Genomic DNA, 22,328 nt, shown 5'->3' with positions numbered 1-22,328 from the left:
CTCTCTCTCTCTCTCTCTCTCTCTCTCTCTCTCTCTCTCTCTCTCACACACACACACACACACACACTGTATACACACTACATACAATTCTTAAAGATCTGATTGGATGTTGCTCAGTGTTAGTGCTGTGTGAGATCCTGGGTGTGAGCCCATAAACTGAGCTCCCATAAAACTGGGCATGGCGATACATGCCTGTAAGATCAGTAGTTGAGAAGTTAAGATAGGAGGATTGCCTTGAGTTCAAGACCAGTTAGAGCTACATATCAAATGCCAAGCCAATAAGTTAAATAAGTAAGTAAATCTTGAAAAATACAAATAGCTGAGTGATGGTGACGCACGCCTTTAATGCAGCACTCGGGAGGCAGAGGCGGGCGGATCTCTGTGAGTTCGAGACCAGCCTGGTCTACAGAGCAAGTTCCAGGACAGCCAGGAATACACAAAGAAACCCTGTATCCAAACAAAACAAACAAATAAATAGAAAATGACTAGCAAGATGGCTCAGTAATTAAGACCATTTATTGCTCTTGCAGAAAACCCAGCTTCAGTTTCCAGAATCCATATCATAGTTCACAACTGCCTATAACTCCAGTTCCGGGGGATCTGACCTCCAAGAGATGGCACATACATGGTGTACGTAAACTCATAGGCAAACATGTATACAAATAAAGAAATAAGAAGCTCCAGGCCAGTCTGCATTACAGAGTCACACTTAGCTTACAGCAGACAAACGAAACAATAAAGTCGTAGTCTTCTCAGTGCAGATTAGCCTTGGCTTCTGGAGAGGGCTGTTTCATGTGAGGTCCAAGTCTGCCAAGGTAAGTCAGGGAGCCTCCTCCGGGAGGGAGCCTCCTCCGGGAGGGAGGGGAGCCGGCGGGCTCTGCTGCCTTTGTTTTCTTACCATGAGTTTGGCCACCGAGTCTGGTAAGGGCTAGAATAGTCTACTCCTTTGGCACTGTGGCAGGCCTGTACTCCGAAGGGAGTTGAACCATCTCACTGGCTTTCATAACTGATGGCTGCACCAGCTTCATCAAATGCTGAATGAAGGTTTCTAAGTCAGTCCTCTCCTTGTGGGTCCCCAGGTCAGACCTCTTCAGGCAAGCATGTCACAGTTAGGAGCACAGTTTTAGATGAGGGAGGATCTATCAGGTGAAGAAGTCATCTGGAGACTTGAGTTGGGTCAGGCTGGTGGAAGAATTAGTGGCAGGTCTGCCCAGTTGTTTATCCTTCTCTGGCGGGAGTTGCTGATAAGGGCTGACCTTAATCTGTTGTCTGAGACTGTAGCTTTAAGCAAGAGGACTGTTTGTAAGAGTTTATTAGGGTTAGTTCTGCCTTTGGACAGAAATCCAGGGTGGATTTAAGGTTTACTTGGTTGTGGTGTAATCCCAGCACTTGGGAGGCAGAGGCAGGCAGATCGAGGCCAGCCTGGTCTACAAGAGCTAGCTCCAGGACAGGCTCCAAAATTACAGAGAAACCCTGTCTTGAAAAACCAAAAAAAAAAAAAAAAAGAGGAAGAAAAAGAAAAAAAGCATAAAATCTGTTTGATTTTGGTTTTTCAAGACAGGATTTCTGTCTGGCCTTGCCTGTCCTAGAACTTGCTCTGTAGACCAAGATGGCCTTGAATTCAGAGATCTGTTTTCTTCTTCCTGAGTACTGGGATTAAAGGTGTGCACCACCACTCCAGGTGTACAAATAACTTTTTAGTTAGGGATGGGACCCTGTGTCACTATTATGATATATTTTTTCTTCTGTCTTCCTTCCTCCCTTTCTTTTTTGGCTGTGTGTCATGTGGCTCTGATTGCCCTCAAACTTACTATGTAGTTGAGGATGGTCTTGAACTTCTGATCTTCCTTCTGTTGGACTCTAGCGTCCAAACACTGAGGAGGAGTCACCCCCAGAGACCATCTCACACACCACAGCCGATGCAAAAGCGTGAGGATTTTATTAATTCTGTCATGACAGGGTCCCCCAGCATTCGGGAAGCCGAGGGACCTCGAATAGCTGGTACAGTCTACTTTTAAAGGGTCCACAGAAGCAAGGGGGGTTGTTCTTTGACTATTCTGATTGGCTTATTTGAAAGGGCTATTACCAATAATTGACTGGAGAGCTGTTGCCAGATCAGATGAGGTAAGAGGTCATTTTGAGCCCGTTTCCCAGAGGATCGAACCAAAGCATACGTGTATGGGTAATTGTTCAGGAACTGAGTACGTGCGAGTGTAGCTGTTAGGTCCTTGGTTCCAGGGGAGGAGGGGAAGCACTATGGCACAGAGGCTGAGAGGATTCAGAATTGTCAAAAATGGCTTCAGGATTGTCTTAAAGTCTTACACTTCCTGCCCAAATGCTGAGGTTGCAGGCTCGAACCTCCACACCCTGCTTTTTGTTAATCTTTTTTGTTGATAGTGGTGATGATGGTAGGTTTTGTTTTGGCTTTTTTCAAGACAGGATTTCTCTGTAGCTTTGGAGCCTGTCCTGGAACTAGCTCTTGTAGACCAGGCTGGTCTCGAACTCACAGAGATCCACCTGCCTCCGCCTCCTGAGTGCTGGGGTTAAACGCGTGTGCCACCACCACCTGGCTTGTTGTTAATCTGAGCCACCTCTGCACCAGCCTTCTGAGGTTTCTCTCTGGCTAAGAACCTGTCTACGGAAGTTTTGCCCTTTGACTGAGACCAGGATAGAACTCAGCAGGCACAGGAGGCAGCGAATGAGGTTCCCTAAGGCCTGGCCTCATTGAAGAAGCATTGTGGGGAGAGTTCTAAGGGGAAGGGAAGCAGTGCCTCAGAAGAAACTTCTGCACTCCCTTATCTCCCCCGCCCCCGGGCTGAGGATGCTGAAGGACCTCCCCTGCTTCAGTACTTAGCATTCAAGAGAAAAGAAGAAAGGCATTTAGTTAATAAAATTCATGTTTCGGGACCGGCAAATGGACTGAGTGGGCAAAAGCAATTGCCACACAAGCCTGGTAATTTCTGTCTCAGACAAGTTCAGAGTTCAGTCTCTGGAATGTAAGAAAAGGTAGAAAAAACTGATTCCATAGAGTTTTCCTGTGACCAACACACACACACACAATCACACAATCACTCACAATCACACACACCATCACACAAAGTAAATAATAAAAAATGAAAGTTTGTTTCATTTGTTTTTTCCTGTGTAGCCCTGGGTGGCCTGAAACTCACTCTGTAGACCAGGCTGGCTTTACAGAGATCCACCTGCCTCTGCCTCCTGAGTGCTGGGGTTAAACGGGTGCCACCGGGGCTGGAGAAATGGTTCAGTGGGTTAGGAGCATTGGCTGCTCTTCCAGAGGACCTGGGTCCAATTCCCAGCACCTACATGGCAGCTCACAACTGTGTTACTCTAGTTTTGGGCGACCCGATGCCCTCAGACATACATGTAATCAAAACCATGCACATAAAATAAGAATAAATCAATTATGTGGGGAAAAAAGTTGTACATCACCATATCTGGTTTTGAGTGACTGTAATAGTTCATACCTGCTATCTCAGTAGGCTGAGACAGAAGAATTGCCATACATAGTGAGTTCCAGGATAGCCTGAGCTACAATGTAAGGCTCTAGCTCAAACAAACAGGAAAGTGTTTGGTTTTGGTTTTAAGCAAGGGTCTCACTTTATAGCTCAGGCTGGCCTTGAACTTGTGGTTTCTGTCCCTTACCCACCAACTGTTGGGATAATAAGCATGTGCCTCTATATCAAGCTAGAAAGTGTGAGACCCTGGTCCCTTAGCAAAATTCCCTTTGCTACATCTGGCTGAGTTAGAGCAAGCCTGAAAACCTCTGGGTTTCTCTTTGACTTTCACCTAGACCCATTTCTCAGTGAACTCTGCTGGCAGATGGAACACAGATGGCTTCCACCTGGCTTTGCTCAGCTTGTGGCATCAAACAGTCTCGACACTTCCTGAAAAGGGAGGCTGGAGGACAGGGACAGAGCTAGCAGCTTTGCCCAGCAGCCTTTCTTAAAAGCCTTATTAGAGAATCTTGAGTCATTTTCCCTACCCCAAGAGGCAGAGTGGAGGGTCGTTTTGGAATGGAGGAGCCTGTAGAAGGAAGAATCCAGAGTGCAATGTGTCTATTGCCACCCAGTATCCCACTGCTGTTAATAAGAGCCAGGCTCGGGCTGGCTGGGTGACTGTGGGGTCAGGATCTTGCTCATAAACCTTACTTGTCACAGTGTTACCGGGACCTGGCGCTGGTGAGTCGCGATGGCATGAACATTGTCCTGAATAAAATCAACCAGCTACTCATGGAGAAGTACTTGAAGTTGCAAGACACCTGCCGGACTCAGGTAAGGCCAGGAAAGACGGAGGACGGCTGGAGTGTGACTCAGTGTTAGAGCATGTGCTTAGCATGCACAAGGAGGGGCCAGTCCCCAACCCCAGACAAGAAAGGAAAAGAACTCCATGCTATAGGCTGGAGAGGGTGTGGGCTGCAGCCATTATTGTGCACCTAAGTTGTGGGTGACCTAGTTAGCTCCTTTCTCAACCTCACATCTGTGCCCTGTATGTCTGTTTCTCCCCATTAGTTGGTGTGGTTGGTTCGGGAACTGGTGAAGGGTGGAGTTCTAGGAGCTGACGGTGTTTGCATGACATTTATGAAGCAGATTGCAGGTAAGCTTGTGGGCAGGAGTGTGTGAAGAAAGGGAAGGAGCCAGAGATAAGCTTAGGCAATGAAGGACGCTTAAGTACCCAGGGAACGTGATTGATGGGTTCTTGGACCCCAGTGTAGAGATCTTCTGGCCACATACATTGCAGGAAAAAAATGGATTGAAAAATCACAGAGGGCTTTATAATCAGTTTTGCCTTGATTTCTTTCCTGCTAAATTAAGACCTGACCAGGTGTTTGGCCTGTGTTAGCCATTGCCACTCTGGAGTGAGGAGCGCTCTAGATCAGGAAGCTGGGCAGGGAGAAACAAGGGAAGCCATTTGCTCTCTGCCTTTCTGCTTTCCCTGGCTCCACCCCTGTTCTGAACACTGGCTCCCTAGTCATTTTGGCAACTAGCTGGGGCCAGTTTGAGGAACAGTGTCACAGAACAGTCCCTGACATTTAAGGTTTTTCTAATCTCGGCAATCGTGACATCTGTCTGAAATATTGGATATGGAAAGATCTGTCCAAATCATCTCTTCTGCTTTTGGATTTGCTTGTAGGGTTTTTTATTTGTTTGGTTTTTTGTTGTTGTTTTGGTTTGGTTTGGTTTTTTTTTTCTGTTAAAAACAAGAAAGGAAACAAAATATTAATGACAAATAATAAGTAAAAATGAGGCTGATCCTGCAGCTCCACTTCCCCCAGTACCCACCAGTGCCTGTGGTTTTGTTTTGTTTCTTATGGTGGTAAGAATTGAACCTAAGGCCTCACTTGTTTAGGCAAGCACTCTACCACCAAATTGTACCATGCCCAGCTCTACTCCACCTTGCTTTTTTTTTTTTTTCCTTTTTAAATGAAAAAGTCTTGCAATGTAGCCTGGGCTGGCCTCAAATTCGCAATCCTCCTGCATCAGCTTCCTTGATGCTGATGGTCCAGGCATGCACCATCACACCTGGCTATGCTTTGCCCTTTGTTTAGGATTTTCTCTAACACTGATATTCCTGCTTGGTACGTATGGCCCTAGCCTTTGTGTTGTGACAGTGTGAACACTGAGTTTTCTCACTGAGACCCAGGGCTATGTGTAGCATTGGTGTGCTGTGTATTTTTATTCTTTCTTGGCACTTCCTTCTCATCCCAATATTTTTGTCTGGCAACACTGCGTGTTCAGTAGAAAGATCTAAAGACTGGTGTCTCGAGATAACCCCCGAGCCTGTCAGGGTCCGAATCCCACCCTCACATCTGGGCACTAGACTGCAGCCGTGCCCGGCACCGCATCTCTTGCCCTAGTCCAGATCACACCTTTGATTTTCAACTGGGCCTTCTGACTGTCTCAGACATCACTTTTCACAGAGAAAGCATTCCCTCTGCATTTCTTGGTGGTTAGAAAAGTCCCGGCTCTGGTAAAGTAGCAGTTCTAGAAGAATGGAACTTTCTTTTCCTTTCTTTCTCAAGGCAAAGGGGAAACTAAAACCTAAAAGAAGAGAGAAGGGCATTCAGGGCAGTAGTGATGGGATAGCTGGGTGGACCGGCAGGATGAGGTTTGTTCAATTAGCTGAGTTGCTAATAGAGCTACTGTATTCTGATTCTTCCCCTTCCCACCCCCTTGAAATCAGGTGGCGATGTTACAGCCAAAAATATCTGGTTGGCAGAAAGTGTTCTGGATATCCTGACGGAGCAGAGGTAGAGTCTACCGTGAAGGGTGGGGCAAGAGCCAGACACGGCCATGAGGGTGTGGGTGTGGGACGTGGGGAAGAAAGGCTCATGGCTGTAGCGTACTCCGGTGCAGTGGGAAGGTGGCAGATGCCACAGTGTGTCCCAGGGGATGAGGAATGGGAAAGAAGGAGCTCGCTAAAATATCTCAGAGCCCAGGAAAATCTGGTTTCATCTGATAAGCGTTTATTTTTGACCCAGACCTCCTTGGAATGTTTATATTTTGGGGAAGCTGAGGGGGGAATGAGCTCAGTAGAGGGGGCCAGCCAACCACACAAGCCTGGCAGGTACCTCGCCTTCTCTTCCAAGCCTCTCAGTCCAGCACATGCTCTTTTTTGGAATGGCACAGGGGCAGTGTGGTGCAGAAGCAATATAGAGCAGAGACGCACTTTAGAAGGTGATGTGGGACGCATTTGGCTCTCTGCCCCCCCCCCCCGCCCCCACACACACAGTGAAATGGTGTGAGGGCAGCCCTAGTGTGGGCATTTGCCTATGACTTTCCCTTGGCGCTCTGATCCCAGTTTCCACATCTTCATTTAGCATCTCTTCCAGAGAAAGGACATCAAGTCGCCAAATGACTGGGGGCCTATTATTTTCCATATTTGTTTCAATTTAAAAGAATGGTTCTCTTCTAAGCAGAGTTGTGCTCTGCCCAGGCGGCTGTGCAGCGCCACCTACTGCCCTGAGCTCCGTTATGCAGCTGCCCTGGGACCGGCATCATCACAGTAGCAGGGGGACTTTATTACTCTGCCTCTGCTTCTCTTTAGATCTTTCTTTGCTACCTTTGGCTAGAGAGCCTTACTTCCATCTCCTCTTCTCTTCATTGCGCCATCCTAGTGGTCAGGTTTGTCCTTTCCTTCTGCTGGTAATCTTCCTCAAACTGATTTCTGTCGTGTTCCTCGTGCCAGATTCTGTCCCATCATCCCTTAAAGCTGGATTTCCCTCACAGGGGTCACCTAGCAGCCCCTTTGCTGCCCGGCCCCTTCACAGTTTTGGTGAAAGTGAACACCTTGCATTTTAAACTGCTTGCCTTCCTGTTTCCCTAACCTTTCCGAGTATTATTAGGGGTGTTGGGGGAAAGGGAAGTGTGTGTCCTTGGCTAGCATTTCCATTCATGAAAGCAAGGACAGTGCTGGGTATAGCAGTGCATGTCTGTAATCCTGGCATTTGGGAAACTCAGGCAGGGAGATTGCTGTGAATTCAGTTCTAGCCTGGGCTGTATACATAGCAAGACCATGTCTCAAAAAACAAGAGAAGACATCAAAAGAGAAGAAAAGGCCATAATCTTTTAGTCAATTAAGTGGCTTGATTACTGTCCCTGAATCAGGATGTTGCCTGGTTATATTAATTAAACTCTTCCTCCAGTTCTCAGCCTTCCAGCAGGGGTGTCAAAGCAATTACAAACTCGTTGGCACTGGAGGCAGCATTAGAGAGTTGGAAACCTCCCCGCTGTGTCTTTCCCTTTGCCCCTTTTGAACAGATAGTGCTTTCATTGCTGTTTTCCAGGGAAAATCTAAAACGCTAGGGAAATGGGCTTTACCATCTAAATAAAGCTGTCGCACACCCCACCCCACCCCGCAACAACCTCCCAGATTTTGGTTTAGGGCTTAGGGCAGGTGACTCATTATCTGAGGGTGGGGTTGGTAGCTTGGTTGACCATAATAAGCCTAATAGAGGGCTAGCACAATGTGTTCTGAGAACTCCAGGTCCTCAAAGGGTCCTGAAATCCCCAGAGGTCCTTGCATCACACTTAGAGAACTAGGGACACAGAGAGCATTTTGTGTGGCAGAGCAGGAGAGGTGTAGCTTGCCTCTGTCCCAAGTGCTTCACATGGGGTGGGCCTTGGTGCTTGAATGAGTCAACCGACACAGTTACCCCATTGACAGCTACGAAAGTTCTTAGATTATAAGAGGTTGATTTCATTCAGCACCCACCTTTGTTGGGCATCTGTCTGATAAAGAAAATCTGTCACCTTTGGCGTAGTCAACTCTTAGAATAGCAGCCTGAGGAAAACCCTCACAGGACAGAGCCGTTCTCAGTATGTGGTCACTGATGAGCGTGAGGCGCAGGTCTGGTCTAGGCGGGAGGTAGGTGCAGTGTCTTCCTTTCTGCAGGGAGTGGGTCCTGAAGAGCAGCATCCTCATCGCCATGGCTGTGTACACATACCTCCGACTTATCGTGGACCACCATGGGACTGCCCAGCTCCAGACCCTTCGGCAGAAGGAAGTTGACTTCTGTGTCTCTTTGCTTCGGGAACGGGTAAGGAAACGGGACGAGATCAGTAAGTATGAGGATGTGGTCTTTGCATCATCATCCCTAGACAGCTCAGGAACAAAGGACAGGGAGTCGGTGTGGAATACCCCTTGCTCTTAGAAATGTCACAAATAATACTGGCATCCAGGGTTTTTCTGGTCGGTTTCGATTTACATTGTTGTACAACAGACAGCAGCTGTTCTTGTGTGTCCACTGTTACATCAACACCACCTGTTTCGGTAATTGACATGTTTACTTGTGTGGATTATGAATTTTTTACTGTAGTTTCTCCCAAGAGAGATATTCTAAATCTAAGCTACTATGAGGCTATTGGCCATATAGAAAAATTTAAATTAAAAGCAGTTATTGGATAGGTTCAGTAGTTACAGCAGATGCTACTCATGCAGAGGACATGGATTTGATTCCCAGCACCTATGTGGTGACTCACAGCATATGTAATTCCTGTTCCAGGGGATCTAGGACTCTTATGGCCTCTGGGCACATAGTGCTTACATACATGTGGGCAAAACACTGATATACATAAGAGTAAACCTTGCCAGGCATCGGTGGCACATGCCTTTAATCCCAGCACTTGGGAGGCAGAGACCCATGGATCTCTATGAGTTCGAGGCCAGCCTGGTCTATAAGAGCTACCAGGACAGTGAGAGCTACACAGTGAAACCTTGTCTTGTAAAAACAAATACATATACACATATATACATAATATACATTCATATACACATGAATATATATGTGTGTATATATGTGTATATGAAAAAACAAATCTTAAAAAAAAAAACTTCAAAGCATACCCCTTTAATCCCAGTATTTTGGGGGTGGGGGTAGGCAGATCTCTGATTTTCAGCAAGTTCCAGGGCAGCCAAGACTGCACAGAGAAACCCTGTCTTGAAAACCCCCAAAATCAGCCAGGCCATGGTGGCGCACACCTTTAATCCCAGCACTCAGGAGGCAGAGGCAGGCAGATCTCCCAAAATCTTGGAAATGTGTCCATATAATTGTGTAACACATGATTTTAATCAGTATTGTTTGGACCACACAGTTACACAGATCATTTCCTTTATCACAACTGTCTCTTCTGTTAGCCAGAATGAACTTCGCTGTAGGTAGGATGTATGGAGTGCTACTTCCGGGCCCCAAACTTTTGGAATTCACTTTCCTTGAACTGAATCAGAGCAGCCCCATGTGGGGAGGGGCTTGATGGATGTGAGAGCCTCAGGGCTCTCAGCCTCAGCCTCTTCCTGAGCAGCTGCAGCCAGCCCCTTGACTCCAGAAGCAAACTGCTATGCTCCCTTCAGCTATCTTCCCTCCCCTCCACAGAGCATGCTGTATTGTCCTCTCTAGGAGGTGAGCAGTACATGGTTTATCCTCCTGCTCCCATTCTCCGTCCTCTCTCCCTTTCAGTTCATGGAATGTTTGATGATTGGCCGCGACCTTGTAAGATTACTTCAGAATGTTGCTAGGATACCAGAATTTGAACTGCTCTGGAAAGATATCATCCATAACCCTCAGGCTTTGAGTCCTCAGTTTACAGGTGAGTAAGCCCCTCGGTGTGCCCTGTCCTTGTATGTTCTGAGTGGATTTGAAGGGGTGGAAGTTAATTGGCAGGAGAGATTTAGTCAGAGAAAGCTTGGGGTAGGACACACTTTGCTGGGTGCAGCTGGGCACAGGAGTGGCAGAAGCACAGAACGGTTCATGTAGTTTCTGGCTAGGTCCTACTTGCTTGGCTCCAGCTGCCAGTGCTTCTTAAAAAAAAATCATAACAAGGCCTCAAGATAGTTCAGTTGGTAAAGGCAGTTGCTGCCAAGCCTAGTGCCCTGAATTCAGTCTCCAGAGCCCTGCATGGTAGAAGAAAAGAACTGGCTCCCCAAGTTAGCCTCTGACCTCCAGACATACCACTATGACACCTGTGAGTCCACACATGAACTTCAGTAAGATAAAATGTAGTCAAAAACTTAAAACACAGATGTGGACAGAAAACTGTGATCCTCTTCCCACAGCTCCTTGACAAGGTGAGGGCCAGACTCCAGCTTCACTGTGCTTGTGGTTGACAGGGGGTCACTGGCCAATTCTTGAAGCGGAGTCAGCAGAGGGTCCTCTTAGTCCTAGAAGAATGGACCGCAGGATGTAGCTTAGTGATAAAGCACTTACAGTGTCCTGAGTTTGATTCCTGGAGCTATAGAGAAGAAAAAGAAACGCTCATGCCTCTCACTACAAGGGTCTAGTTTGGTCAGAAGCCTCTGTAGGTTTTTTTTGTTGTGTGTGTGTGTGTGTATGTGTGTGTGTGTGTGTGTTCATATGTCTTTGACATTCCCAGAATCCTGTTGTATTCTATAGCTTCATCCCCCCCCCCCCCACACGTCCACACCTATGCACAACACGAGCTAAGGGAATGAGGGCGAGGAGAGCAGAGTGTGGCTGTATGCGTTCTCAGCTCATGCTGTGTGTGTGGCTGTATGCGTTCTCAGCTCATGCTGTGTGTGTGGCTGTATGCGTTCTCAGCTCATGCTGTGTGCTCGGGCTGCTCCGCAGCAGAGGGTGTACCAGCACAGCCCTTAAGGATGAGTGTTTCACTTTCTGCACAGGAAAATGAGGGTCGAAGAGAGTAAGTCACGCGCTGAAGGACCATATAGGTAATAAATGCCAGGCAGGGTTTGGATACAGACCTTTCTGACTACAGGGTCTCTGGCTGTGCTATTCAGGCATACTGGTCCTAGGATTTCATAGTGTCACCCTTAGGAGTAGGAAGGCAGGCTAAGACTTCACATATTAGTTGGGGGGTGCGGGTGGCACATGCCTTTAATCGCAGCACTCGGGAGGCAGAGGCAGGAAGATCTCTTTGAGTTCGAAGCCAGTCTGGTCTACAGAGTGAGTTCCAGGACAACCTGGACTATTATACAGAGAAACCCTGTCTCAAACAAACAAACAAACAAGCAAACAAAAAATAAGAAGAAGAAAATGAATTACCCATCTATATCTAGCTATAAAAATGTGGGTATCAGTTTGGGAGGCCAGCAGAAGGTAAGCGCTGCAGTTGGCATGACTGGAGGCAGCCCTGTGTGCCTTTGCCGGGCTTCTTTCTCGGGCTTGCCATAGAATAGGCCCATGAGCAAAGCCACATCTGCTCTGACCCAGTTCCCTCTCCTGCCTTCTGTTTCTCTGCTCTCATACTTCTCTTGTCCCCTCGGTTCAGGTATCCTACAACTGCTTCAGTCAAGAACGTCCCGAAAGTTTCTAGCCTGTCGTCTAACCCCAGACATGGAAACCAAGCTCCTCTTCATGACGTCCCGGGTGAGACAGTCTGTGTGTGGTGTCAGCTGAGCTCACTGCAGATTTGTCACCGCAGATTACTGACACGCACAGTAGTGGCTAAGTCCTGACCTTTTTTGGTGCTTTCCTTGGTTCAGTCTATACCTGCACATTGCACAGTACACGGAAATAATGTTTGGAGAAAGCACTCGAGGTGTAGTGTTAAATAAGCAAGACTTGTAACTCTTCTGAAGTTTTGTTACAAAAGCAGCCATTACAGTGGTTGTACACAGGTGACTGTCTACAGTGTAGGCTGTGGCCTTTGGTTTCCAAACGTTGCACTGTGGTAAAAATGTTGGAGGACTGTGGTTTTTCTATCTCTGAGGATGTTTGTGGAATCTACAGTGGACTAACGAGTGTAGAGGCTCCAGCACTCAGAGGTAACGGAGGAGGACCTGCTACAGGGTCAGAGACAGCCTGGTTACGTGAGACCTGTCTTCTTTCAAAGAAAAACAATGACAGGAAGTGCTGGGCATGGTGGTGTACACTCTACATTTTAATCACAACACATGAGAAGTAGGCACATCTTTATGTATTCAAAGCCAGCTAGGACTACCTACTGGGACTGTGTCTCGAAAGAAAGAGGTAAAAGAAAAAAAACAAATTGTAATGGGATGTGATGGCATATGCATTGGGACCCTGAGACAAGAGGTTCTCAAATTCCATGCTAGCTTCAACTACTTAGCAGCAACATTATGTCTCTAACAAGACCACATTTAGAGTATATACATACTGTCTTAGTTAGGGTTTCTGTTATTGTCATAAAACACCATGAGCAGAAGCACCTTGGAGAAGGAATAGTTTGTTTTATCTTACACTTCCAGGTCACCCCGTCCATCACTGAGGGGAGTCAGAACAGGAACTCTAGCAGGGGAGGAAGCTGGAGGCAGGGCTGAAGCAGAGGTCATGGGGCCTGCTGCTTACTGGCTAATTCTCACGGCTTGCTCAGCCTGCTCTCTGTCATGTCTGCCAAACACTCACCAATCAAGAAAATGCACCACAGCTTTCCTAGTCCACAAGCCAGTCTGGCGGGGACCTTTTTCCAATTGTGACCCCATCTTCCAAAACTATTCTAGTTTATGTTATAAAATTAGCCATTAGATGTGCACACACACATATGTTAAAATTTAGTATCTTTGCCACAATTGTTAGAGTTCAGGTGTTCAGCCACCGTTGCTGCTACGAGTTCTGTTTCACAGTGTTGACCTGGGAGCAGCTTGTTAACCGTTTTGATATATTTTGATGTCATCTGAGAGGGCACTAGAAGAGAGCGTGAGATCTGCCCTATCTAGCGCTGCCGTTTGGGTGGCTGGATTGAGACAGGCTCTGACTGTGTAGCCCAGCCATCTTTGAACTATTGGCAGTCCTCCCCCAGCAGCTTTGGGAGTGCTGAGATTTCAGGTATGGGCTGCCACATCTGCCTCTAGTGTAAACATTTGAGGTGTGTTTGGACCTGGGGCCAGGTCTGGAGAGTCTGTGCCTTGGCTAACAGTCCTGTTCAGGCTACCCTGTATCAGGAGGCAGTCAGCGCTGAGTGGGGCCAGGGTTGGCTCTGACTCTCCAGGAGCAGTCTTTGCTGTTCAGCAGTAGCTCCAGAAAAGGAGAAGCTTCCAGCCAGTGACAGGCGCGAGAGGTAGAGGCCAGAAAGGGCCGCAGCTGTTTCAGAGGTCGGTGAGCATGAGGCCTGCTGCAGGAGCGAGCAGACCGCTGATGCACAGGGCAAGCCAGAAAGGGCTTCACGGTGGTTAAGACCAGGATGTCCCCAAAGGAGAGGGCACTTGAGAGACAAAGAGCTTACTGAAGTTGTCACAAGCACATGGTCCAAGACTAGCTTCCAGTCTCCTGCTCACCAGCCCACCCTCCCCTTCACTTCTTCCTCCCTCAGGTGCGATTTGGCCAGCAAAAACGATACCAGGATTGGTTCCAGCGCCAGTACCTCTCAACCCCTGACAGTCAGTCTCTGCGCTGTGACCTCATTCGATACATCTGTGGGGTGGTCCACCCTTCGAATGAAGTGCTGAGTTCAGATATCTTGCCCCGATGGGCCATCATTGGCTGGCTTCTGACCACGTGCACGGTAAAGGACCATGCAGCAGGGCAGAGACTGCTGGGTGGTGAACAGCGCCTCTTCTAGCGTGTTCCTGGACTTCCCTTCTGATTCCAGGGCCATGTGAACCCTAATGGACCTTTCCATTAGGTCTTCTGAATGCCTCAGGCTCGCTACCTCCCTTTCTTCATCTCTAGAAATTGATAGTTGTTCTCATCTGAGCTTGGGTTTGACGAGGCTCACCATCTTCCCTACTGCCAAGCCCCCAAACCCTGATTTCTGTTTCTTTCTTTGTTTGTTTGTTTGATACAAGACTTTATTGTATAATTCTGGCTAGCCTTGAGCTACAATCCTCCTGTCTCAGTCCCCTCAGTCCTGGGATTAGGTGTATACCAACCACTGTGCCCAACTCAAAATTCTGGATTCTTGAGGCATTCCTACTTGGGTCCCTGAGGGACCCTCTTAGGCCTGAGTCTCAGAGACATCTCTGTGTTTTTCCTTGTTGTTTCTAGAAGCCATAATAGTTATTCTCTTTTTTTAAATTCATTTTTATTTTATGTGCATTGGTGTGCATGTATGTCTGTATGAGGGTGTCAGATCTTGCAGTTACAGACAGTTGTGAGCTGACATGTGTGTGCGGTGAATTGAACCTGGGTCTTCTAGGAGAGTAACCAGTTCTCTTAACTGCTGAGCCATCTCTCCAAACCCAATAGTCATTCTCATGAGCTGTTCCTTATTCATATCCAGGGTTTTCATTTTTCTGTTTTATTTCATTTACTTATTTATTTTATGATATATGTGTATGCCTGAGTGTATGTGTGTGTGTGCTGGTGTGTATGCCTGAGTGTGTGAGTACCTGTGTTCTGATGTGTGTGCTTGAGTGTGTGTGTGTGCTGGTGGTGGAGGCCCAGAAGTGAAAAGAGGGAACTGAGACATAGCTGCTTGTGCATCACCGTGTTGGTGCTAAAATAACACATGTTCTTTGCAAGAACTCATTAACCACTGAGTTTTGAGACAGGGTCTTGGAGTGCTGCCTGAATTGGCCTCAAACTTGCAGCAATCCTCCTGTCTCAGCCTCCTAAGTGCTATAATTGTAGACATATGTCATTACACCCCCCTGACTCTGTTCAGTGGTTCTCAACCTGGGGATTGAGTATCAGATATCTGCATACCAGATATTTACATTATGATTCATAGCAGTAGCAGAATTACAGTTATGAAGTGGCAGTGAAATAATTTTATGGTTGGGGTCACCACAACATGAGGAGCTGTGTTAAAGGGTTGTAGCGTTGGGGAGGTTGAGAACCGCTACTTTAGATGTTTCTATCCACGACTTTGGCATCAGCTTTAGAGACTTCCTTTCCCCAAACACAGAAACTTTAAGAGAGCTGCCATCTTCTGTTTCCTTTTTCTGTGCTCGGCTAACACTGTTCTTGACCATCTCACACCCTTCCCCCATTTTATGGTGTTCCTGGAATGTGCTGGTTCAGGCTGCAGGCCTTTCCTAGGGGGTCTGTAGGGAGGTGCCTGGGTTGTTCAACAAAGGCAGCTGTAGGCTATCATATCAACTTGTGATTGGTCAGTGTTCCTGTGCTGATCTCCTTATAGAGAGTAGGCGTGTGTACTACACGATACATGAAAAACCCAGGCCGGTTCCCATATAATAGACTGTGTGCCTCACCCTATGAGGTTATGCCATCTCTCACTGGGAACTGAATTTTAAAGATGAAACAACCAAGAGGGCCCTGCAAATCCCCTTGGCTCTGGAAAGATGGGAGCCAACTGATGGAACTAGCCCTCTCCCTGTCTCTTTTCCAGTCCAACGTTGCTGCCTCTAATGCCAAGCTGGCTCTGTTTTATGACTGGCTATTCTTTAGCCCAGAAAAGGATAGCATTATGAACATAGGTATGTGATTGGGACCAGTCAGCACCACCCTCCCGTCCCCGAAGCCCCCACGCTTGTCATCAAGTCTCAGGGGAGTGGGGGGTGGAAGTGCCTGTTTATCCAGGAGGAATTCGCTTGTTCCCCTTCAGTTTTCCCTTGACCTAGAGGGAAAGTTGCTTTGATGAGGCCAACCAGTTGCTGCTGCCTTTTCCCGTAGCCTTGGGCTCTGAGTGGGGAGGGCCTAGGCAGAAGTCTGTCCTCCCTTCCCATCTCCTTTTTTTTTTCCAAGCGGAGTGAGTACTGGTACAAAAGGGAGATGAGGACTGAATGCAGTTGGGGAGGGCTCCCTGCCTGGTCCCAGCTGGGGGAGTACACACAGCAGCACTTCCTGGGGGCTTCACAGATACTGAGAAACTATTAGACATGGAAACGGTGTCTGGTGTAGGGGGCTAGTTCATTTTTCCCTCACCCTCTCCAGAGCCGGCCATCCTGGTCATGCACCACTCCATGAAGCCCCACCCAGCCATCACTGCCACGCTCCTGGACTTCATGTGCCGAGTAAGTGCCACCGCGGCTTTCCTGGCCCCCCCATCCTGAATGAGCAGTGTTCAGTTCCTGTTAGTCTCCTGGTGTGCCTCGACTGTGGTCCTGGCCCTGATAGCAAGCGCTGTAGCCAGTGGAATGGCCCCGCGGCCATACCGCCACTGTTACTCGCGGAAACTAAAACAGCTGCTTAGTTTTCTCCAGCAGAGCTTTGTAGTTACTCCTCCTCTTCTTCCCTTCTAGATCATTCCTAACTTCTACCCACCGTTGGAAGGCCATGTGCGTCAGGGTGTCTTTTCTTCCCTCAACCACATTGTGGAGAAACGAGTCTTAGCGTAAGGAATTTGTGTGTTGTGGGAGGGGATTCTCCATTTTCATTAGGTCCAATCCCTCTAGCTCAGATGTTGTTGCCTCACTTTGACTCCTTGCCGTCTACTGGACAGAAGACCAGTGTCCCCTTGATGCAGAAGTCCCCTGTGGACTCTGGAGGGTCTGAAGCTGTGCTAGCCGACCTGTGTTAGCAGTGAGTAGCTCTGATGTTGACCGTCATCTGTGTTCTCTGTTAGACACTTGGCTCCCCTATTTGACAACCCTAAGTTGGATAAAGAGCTGCGGGCCATGCTTCGAGAGAAATTCCCTGAGTTCTGCAGCTCGCCCTCCCCGCCCGTGGAAGGTATGGACCTCACGGGGTCATCTGATTGTAATTGAGTTTGCAGTCTTTGCTCTTGTTCTCGTTTCCCTTGGTGCTCTCCCGGGGAGAGCACGGCTTTCCCAGGATGCTTGCCGCACAGCGGTCACTCGCCTGCCACATGTCTTCCCAGTCCTTACTCCAGGCCCTAGCAGATCTTGTCATGGTCATTTTGTCCCTGAGTTCACACTGCCCTTTGCCACATTGGCTTCCACAATTTTTTGTTGTGGAATAAGAGCTTAAGCCAAGTACTCCTTTCCAACTTGGTTTTAAATTAAAGAACACTAATAAATATCCCTTGTGCTGAGCTTGGTGGTGCAAGCCTGTTATCTTTGTACCTGGGAGGCAGAAGCAGGAAGACTGGGGGACCCAGGAAGGCCTGGGATACATAAAGCCCCGTTTCAGAAAAGAAGGTGATACTCCGCTCATCATCCTGAGCTGACATGGGTCACAGAGAGCTAGAAGGCAAATTCGTCCATCTAGGGCCAAACTGCATTCTCCCACTTGCCCACTAGTCTCATCCCCAGAAGCATGAGGCGTACTGGGGGACACAGGAGGCCATCAGGAATCTTTTTCTCTTTACTCACAAGTCAAAATTGAAGAGCCTGTTTCCATGGAAATGGACAACCATCTGTCGGATAAGGACGAGAGTTGCTATGATAATGCAGAGGCAGCCTTCAGTGATGATGAAGAGGATCTCAATAGCAAAGGTAAGATTAGCAGCAGAGAGTGTTTGACTTGTGACAACCCTAGAGGCCTAGTTCTCAGGTAGCCTGTCTGCAGTCTTTCTAGCCTGCCTCTTTGTCCTTGAGATTTGAGTTTTGTTTATTATCTGATGAGGCTCAATGGTCCACTAAAGGCAGGAGAGTAGATAGCAGGATGTGAGCTGGGATTCAGCACACTGAGTGAACAGGGCCTTAGGTGTGAGGAGGGCGCAGGTAGCTCATGGCGACAAACCACCCTCAGGGAAGAAGAGAGAGTTCCGCTTCCACCCCATCAAGGAGACCGTTGTGGAGGAACCAGTTGATGTGACCCCCTACCTCGATCAGTTGGACGAGTCCCTAAGGGACAAAGTTCTGCAGCTACAGAAGGGAAGGTGGGTACAGACCCTGCTCCCCGCCTTAGGTCCAGGTACTTCCTGCTACCTAGATGGTGTACAGGTGAGTGGGGGTGGAGGGGCACTTGAAGCTTCATGAGAAATGTCTTTGGCTGATGTTGGGAAGCATGGGCTAGGAATAGGGGAGCCCCTGCTTTCTGGATTCTGAAGGTAAGAGCGGGGTGGATTGGGGATTGTCCTGGACTTCTTTGGGCCTCTGCCCACAGAATGGCACTTGCTAGCCAGATGTCCTCCCTCTGAGCTGGGAGCTCATAGCTCCCTCGTAGGTTTGCACGTGCCTGTGCACAGCGTGGGAGGTGCCGTACCCCTGCTCTTCCTAATCTCTCGCTTCTACGCTGTAGTGACACAGAGGCCCAGTGTGAGGTCATGCAGGAAATTGTGGACCAGGTCCTAGAGGTAAGGGGGAACCAAGTCCTCAGAGAAAGCAGTCCCAAGCGTTCCCAGCTTACAATGCTCACACAAGCCTCATGGGCAGTCAAGCCCCTACCTTCCCTTCCCCCGATGAAGCCCTTCTGAGCAGGGAACAGGAGTGAGCTGATCTGGGAGGCAGACGCAGGTGGGGACAATGAGGCTGGGTCTGGGTCAAAATGTCTCCTCCCTCTGTCTTGTCACCAGGAAGACTTCGATTCGGAGCAGCTCTCTGTCCTTGCTTCCTGCCTACAGGAGCTCTTCAAAGCCCACTTTCGAGGGGAAGTGTTGCCTGAAGAGGTCACTGAAGAGTAAGGCTCCTCTCTGACACCCTGGGCCTCAAGCCAGAGTGTGCTCTTCCAGCTCAGACCCCAGACGCTCTTCCTGTAGACTTGGGCAGAGTCCCCCTTCACATGGTGCTTCCATGTTTCCATGTACTAATGGGCCCTGAGAGTACTGGGCCATGGCCCAGTGTCCCTGCCCTGTTTTTCCAGGCCTGCTGCCAGGCCAGTGACCCCAAGCTTTGCTGATCTCCAGGGATTGGCCCCTGGTCTGGACTTGGCTGAAGGGCAAGAGTCTGATCCCCAGTGAGGGTGACATTCTCAGATTGTGCGTCTGTGTTGGCAACCTGTTTCTCTATTGCTAAGCACTAGGCAGCAGAAGTTTGCCTTTGGTAGGAAGGGAGCAGGCGGGATACCTGGTCTTCCGTATCTTTCCATGCATGTAGACTCTCACATGGAACCTTCCTCTTTTAGGTCCCTGGAGGAATCTGTAGGGAAACCTCTCTACCTAATATTTAGGTAAGCCCTCAGCTGAAGAGCTGTCTGCCTGCCATCTTCCCTGATGCTACACAGCTATCTCTGTATTTGGTGGGGAGCCAACCCTTAGAGTGTGCGCTAGGCGATAGCTTTCTCCACCCCGTCCAGGAACCTGTGCCAGATGCAGGAGGACAACAGCAGCTTTTCGCTGCTTCTGGACCTTCTCTCCGAGCTGTATCAAAAGCAACCCAAGATCGGCTACCACCTGCTCTACTACCTGAGGGCAAGGTGGGTGTGGTCTGTGTCGCCTCTGTGATGTTAGTGTTCTGGAGAGGCAGCCTCTCTGGTACACAAGCCAATCCCCTCCCCTTTTGGCTATCAATAGCAGCACAATCCATTTTGTACATTAGTTTGGGTGCCAGGAGTTTAACCTAGGGTCCATAGCCGGGCGACCATGGCGCATGCCTTTAATCCCAGCACTCGGGAGGCAGAGGCAGGCGGATCTCTGTGAGTTAGAGGCCAGCCTAACTAAAGTGAGTACTGCCAGGGCTGTTATACAGAGAAACCCTGTCTCAAACAACAACAACAACAAAAACAAACAAAACAAAAAACCCCAAGGATTGTACATCCTGTGTTAATAAGTTTTTCATCATTGTGACACAGAGAGACTTAGAGGAAAGATGTGTGCTGGCTCTTGTTCCCTGATAGCCCAGCACAGGGTCTGCTGGACCTGTTCTTTCAGGCCTGTGTGAAACAGAACTTTGTAGCAGTGGGCATCAAGGGCATATGGACATTGTAGTAGCAGGCATCATGGGTATGTGGATATTGTAGCTGCGGACATGTGGACATTGTAGCAGCGGGCATCACGGGCAAGTGGACATTGTAGCAGCAGGCATCACAGGCATGTGGACATTGTAGTGGCGGGCATCGCAGGCATGTGGATATTGTAGCAGCAGGTATTGTGAGCATGTGGATATTGTAGCAGCAGGTATTGCGAGCATGTGGATATTGTAGCAGCAGGCATCACAGGCAAGTGGACATTGTAGCAGCAGGCATCATGGGCAAGTGGGCATTGTAGCAGTGGGTATCGTGAGCATATGGACATTGTAGCAGTGGGCATCATGGGCAAGTGGCAGAGGAAGTTCATCTCAGAACAGCCAAGAAGAGAATGTGACAGGGAAGGGCCAGGAACAAATTTTGTGATTACATGACCCAGTGCCTCCAACTAGGCTCCAGGAAATTTCTCCTGCCTCCGAATCTTGCCATCAGATCATGAATCCCTTAGTTCCCTCAAGGTCTAAACTCTTGAAGTCTTAGCACTTTGGAGGCGGAAGCAGGAATTCCAGGCCAGCCTTAGCTATATGAGATCTGCCCCCTCTGGTTTGCCAAGACAGTTTCTAGGTGTAGCAGTCCAGGCTGTCTTGGGACTGGCTCTGTAGACCAGACTGATTTTAAACTCACACAGATCTGCTGCCTCTGCCTTCTGAGTTCTGGGATTACGGGTGTGCGTCACCATCACCCAGCCTTTTTTTTTTTTTTTTTTTTTTTAAGTTTGTATTATGTATACAGTATTCTGTCTGCATGTATCCCTGCAGGCCAGAAGAGGGCACCAAATCTCACTGCAGATGGTTATGAGCCACCATATGGTTGCTGTGAATTGAACTCAGGACCTTGGGAAGAGCAGGCAAAGCTCTTAACCACTGAGCCATCTCTCCAGCCCCACCCAGCCTTTTTTAGACATTTTCAAATTATCTCTTTGTTGCTGTTTTATATGCGTTGGTGTTTCCCTTCATGTATGTCTATGTGAAGATGTCAGACCCCTGGAACTGGACTTATGGACAGTTGTGAGCCGCCATGTAGGTGTTGGGAATTGAACCTGAGTCTCTTTAGCCACTGAGCCATCTCTCTGGCCCTTGTCTTTTTTTGTTTTTTGGATTTTTTTCTAAGACAAAGTTTCTCTACGTAGACTCAGGGGTAGCCTGGTTGTCCTAGAGCTCACTGTATAGACGAGGCTGGCCTTGAACCCAGAGATCTCCTGCCTTTGCCTCCTGAGGGCTGGGATTAAAGGCATGCACCACCATGCCCAGCTTATTTTGTTTATTAAGATGGTCTCACATGTTGAAGTTGGTCTCGAACTTGCTTTGCCAAGGATAGCCTTGGACTCCTGATCCTCCTGCCTCCACCTCCCAAGTACTGACTGGCCTACTTAGAGTTCTTATTGTTTGTTTGGTTTCATTTTGAGTCAGGTTCTCAGAACCTCCAAAGATCCTCCTGCCTCATCCTCCTGAGTGCTGAGGTTATAAACATGTGCTACCATACCCAACTTCATGAGTTTTGTCTGAGCGCCACATGGTTTTAACTCTTACATTTAAGCCTCCGTTCCAACGTAGGCTTTGTACATGGTGTTAGTTGCTACTTCTCCAGCTTGACAGGACTCTTCCCTCTTCTCTCGGGGGTCAGTACAGAACTGCTGGTGGTCAGAGCATTGGGGTAGCTGGACATAGCGGCACACTCTTTTAACACTACCATCCTTTGGAAGGTGGAGGCAAGTAGATCTCCATAAGTTCAAGGTCAGCCAGGGATATACAGTGGGACCCTGTTTCAAATAAAAAAACAAAGACTAGCATTGGGGGAAGAAAAGTCTCCTGACCCTGAAATTGCTGAACTCTTGGTGAAGGCAAGGAGCGATATGGGGTCCCTAAGCACAGCTTGCAGGGTAGAATAGGCACCTCCCTGAGGATGGTTGAAGCCCTGGTGCTGGGTTGTACTGCTGGCTTACATCTGACTTGTTCTGTAGCAAAGCTGCGGCAGGGAAGATGAACCTGTACGAGTCATTTGCCCAGGCTACCCAGCTGGGTGACCTGCACACCTGCCTGATGATGGACATGAAGGCTTGCCAAGAGGATGATGTGCGTCTGCTATGCCACCTTACACCGTCCATCTACACAGAGGTCAGTATCTCCACACCGTCTATGTACACAGAGGTCAGTATCTCCACACCGTC

General features: G+C 48.4%; 1 protein-coding gene across 1 annotated transcript in view; it reads left to right on the top strand.

The window, feature by feature from the left end:
- Nucleotides 1-22,328, top strand: part of Ints3 (integrator complex subunit 3) — a 42,126-nt gene that overhangs the window by 13,215 nt on the left and 6,583 nt on the right. Inside the window, exons 4-21 of the mRNA XM_005367237.2 lie at nt 4,179-4,292; nt 4,530-4,614; nt 6,202-6,268; nt 8,413-8,557; nt 9,974-10,103; nt 11,763-11,860; nt 13,764-13,955; nt 15,744-15,831; nt 16,289-16,368; nt 16,597-16,688; nt 16,920-17,026; nt 17,632-17,751; nt 18,008-18,137; nt 18,500-18,554; nt 18,774-18,877; nt 19,322-19,366; nt 19,493-19,612; nt 22,122-22,275. Coding sequence (XP_005367294.1) covers nt 4,179-4,292; nt 4,530-4,614; nt 6,202-6,268; nt 8,413-8,557; nt 9,974-10,103; nt 11,763-11,860; nt 13,764-13,955; nt 15,744-15,831; nt 16,289-16,368; nt 16,597-16,688; nt 16,920-17,026; nt 17,632-17,751; nt 18,008-18,137; nt 18,500-18,554; nt 18,774-18,877; nt 19,322-19,366; nt 19,493-19,612; nt 22,122-22,275 — 1,926 coding nt within the window. The remainder of the gene's footprint in view (nt 1-4,178; nt 4,293-4,529; nt 4,615-6,201; nt 6,269-8,412; nt 8,558-9,973; nt 10,104-11,762; nt 11,861-13,763; nt 13,956-15,743; nt 15,832-16,288; nt 16,369-16,596; nt 16,689-16,919; nt 17,027-17,631; nt 17,752-18,007; nt 18,138-18,499; nt 18,555-18,773; nt 18,878-19,321; nt 19,367-19,492; nt 19,613-22,121; nt 22,276-22,328) is intronic.

The sequence above is a fragment of the Microtus ochrogaster genome, unplaced genomic scaffold (assembly GCF_000317375.1).
Source record: "Microtus ochrogaster isolate Prairie Vole_2 unplaced genomic scaffold, MicOch1.0 UNK16, whole genome shotgun sequence".
Lineage (NCBI taxonomy): Eukaryota > Metazoa > Chordata > Mammalia > Rodentia > Cricetidae > Microtus > Microtus ochrogaster.
Note: the sequence above shows the minus strand (reverse complement) of the source record. Positions and strands in the feature narration are given on the sequence as shown.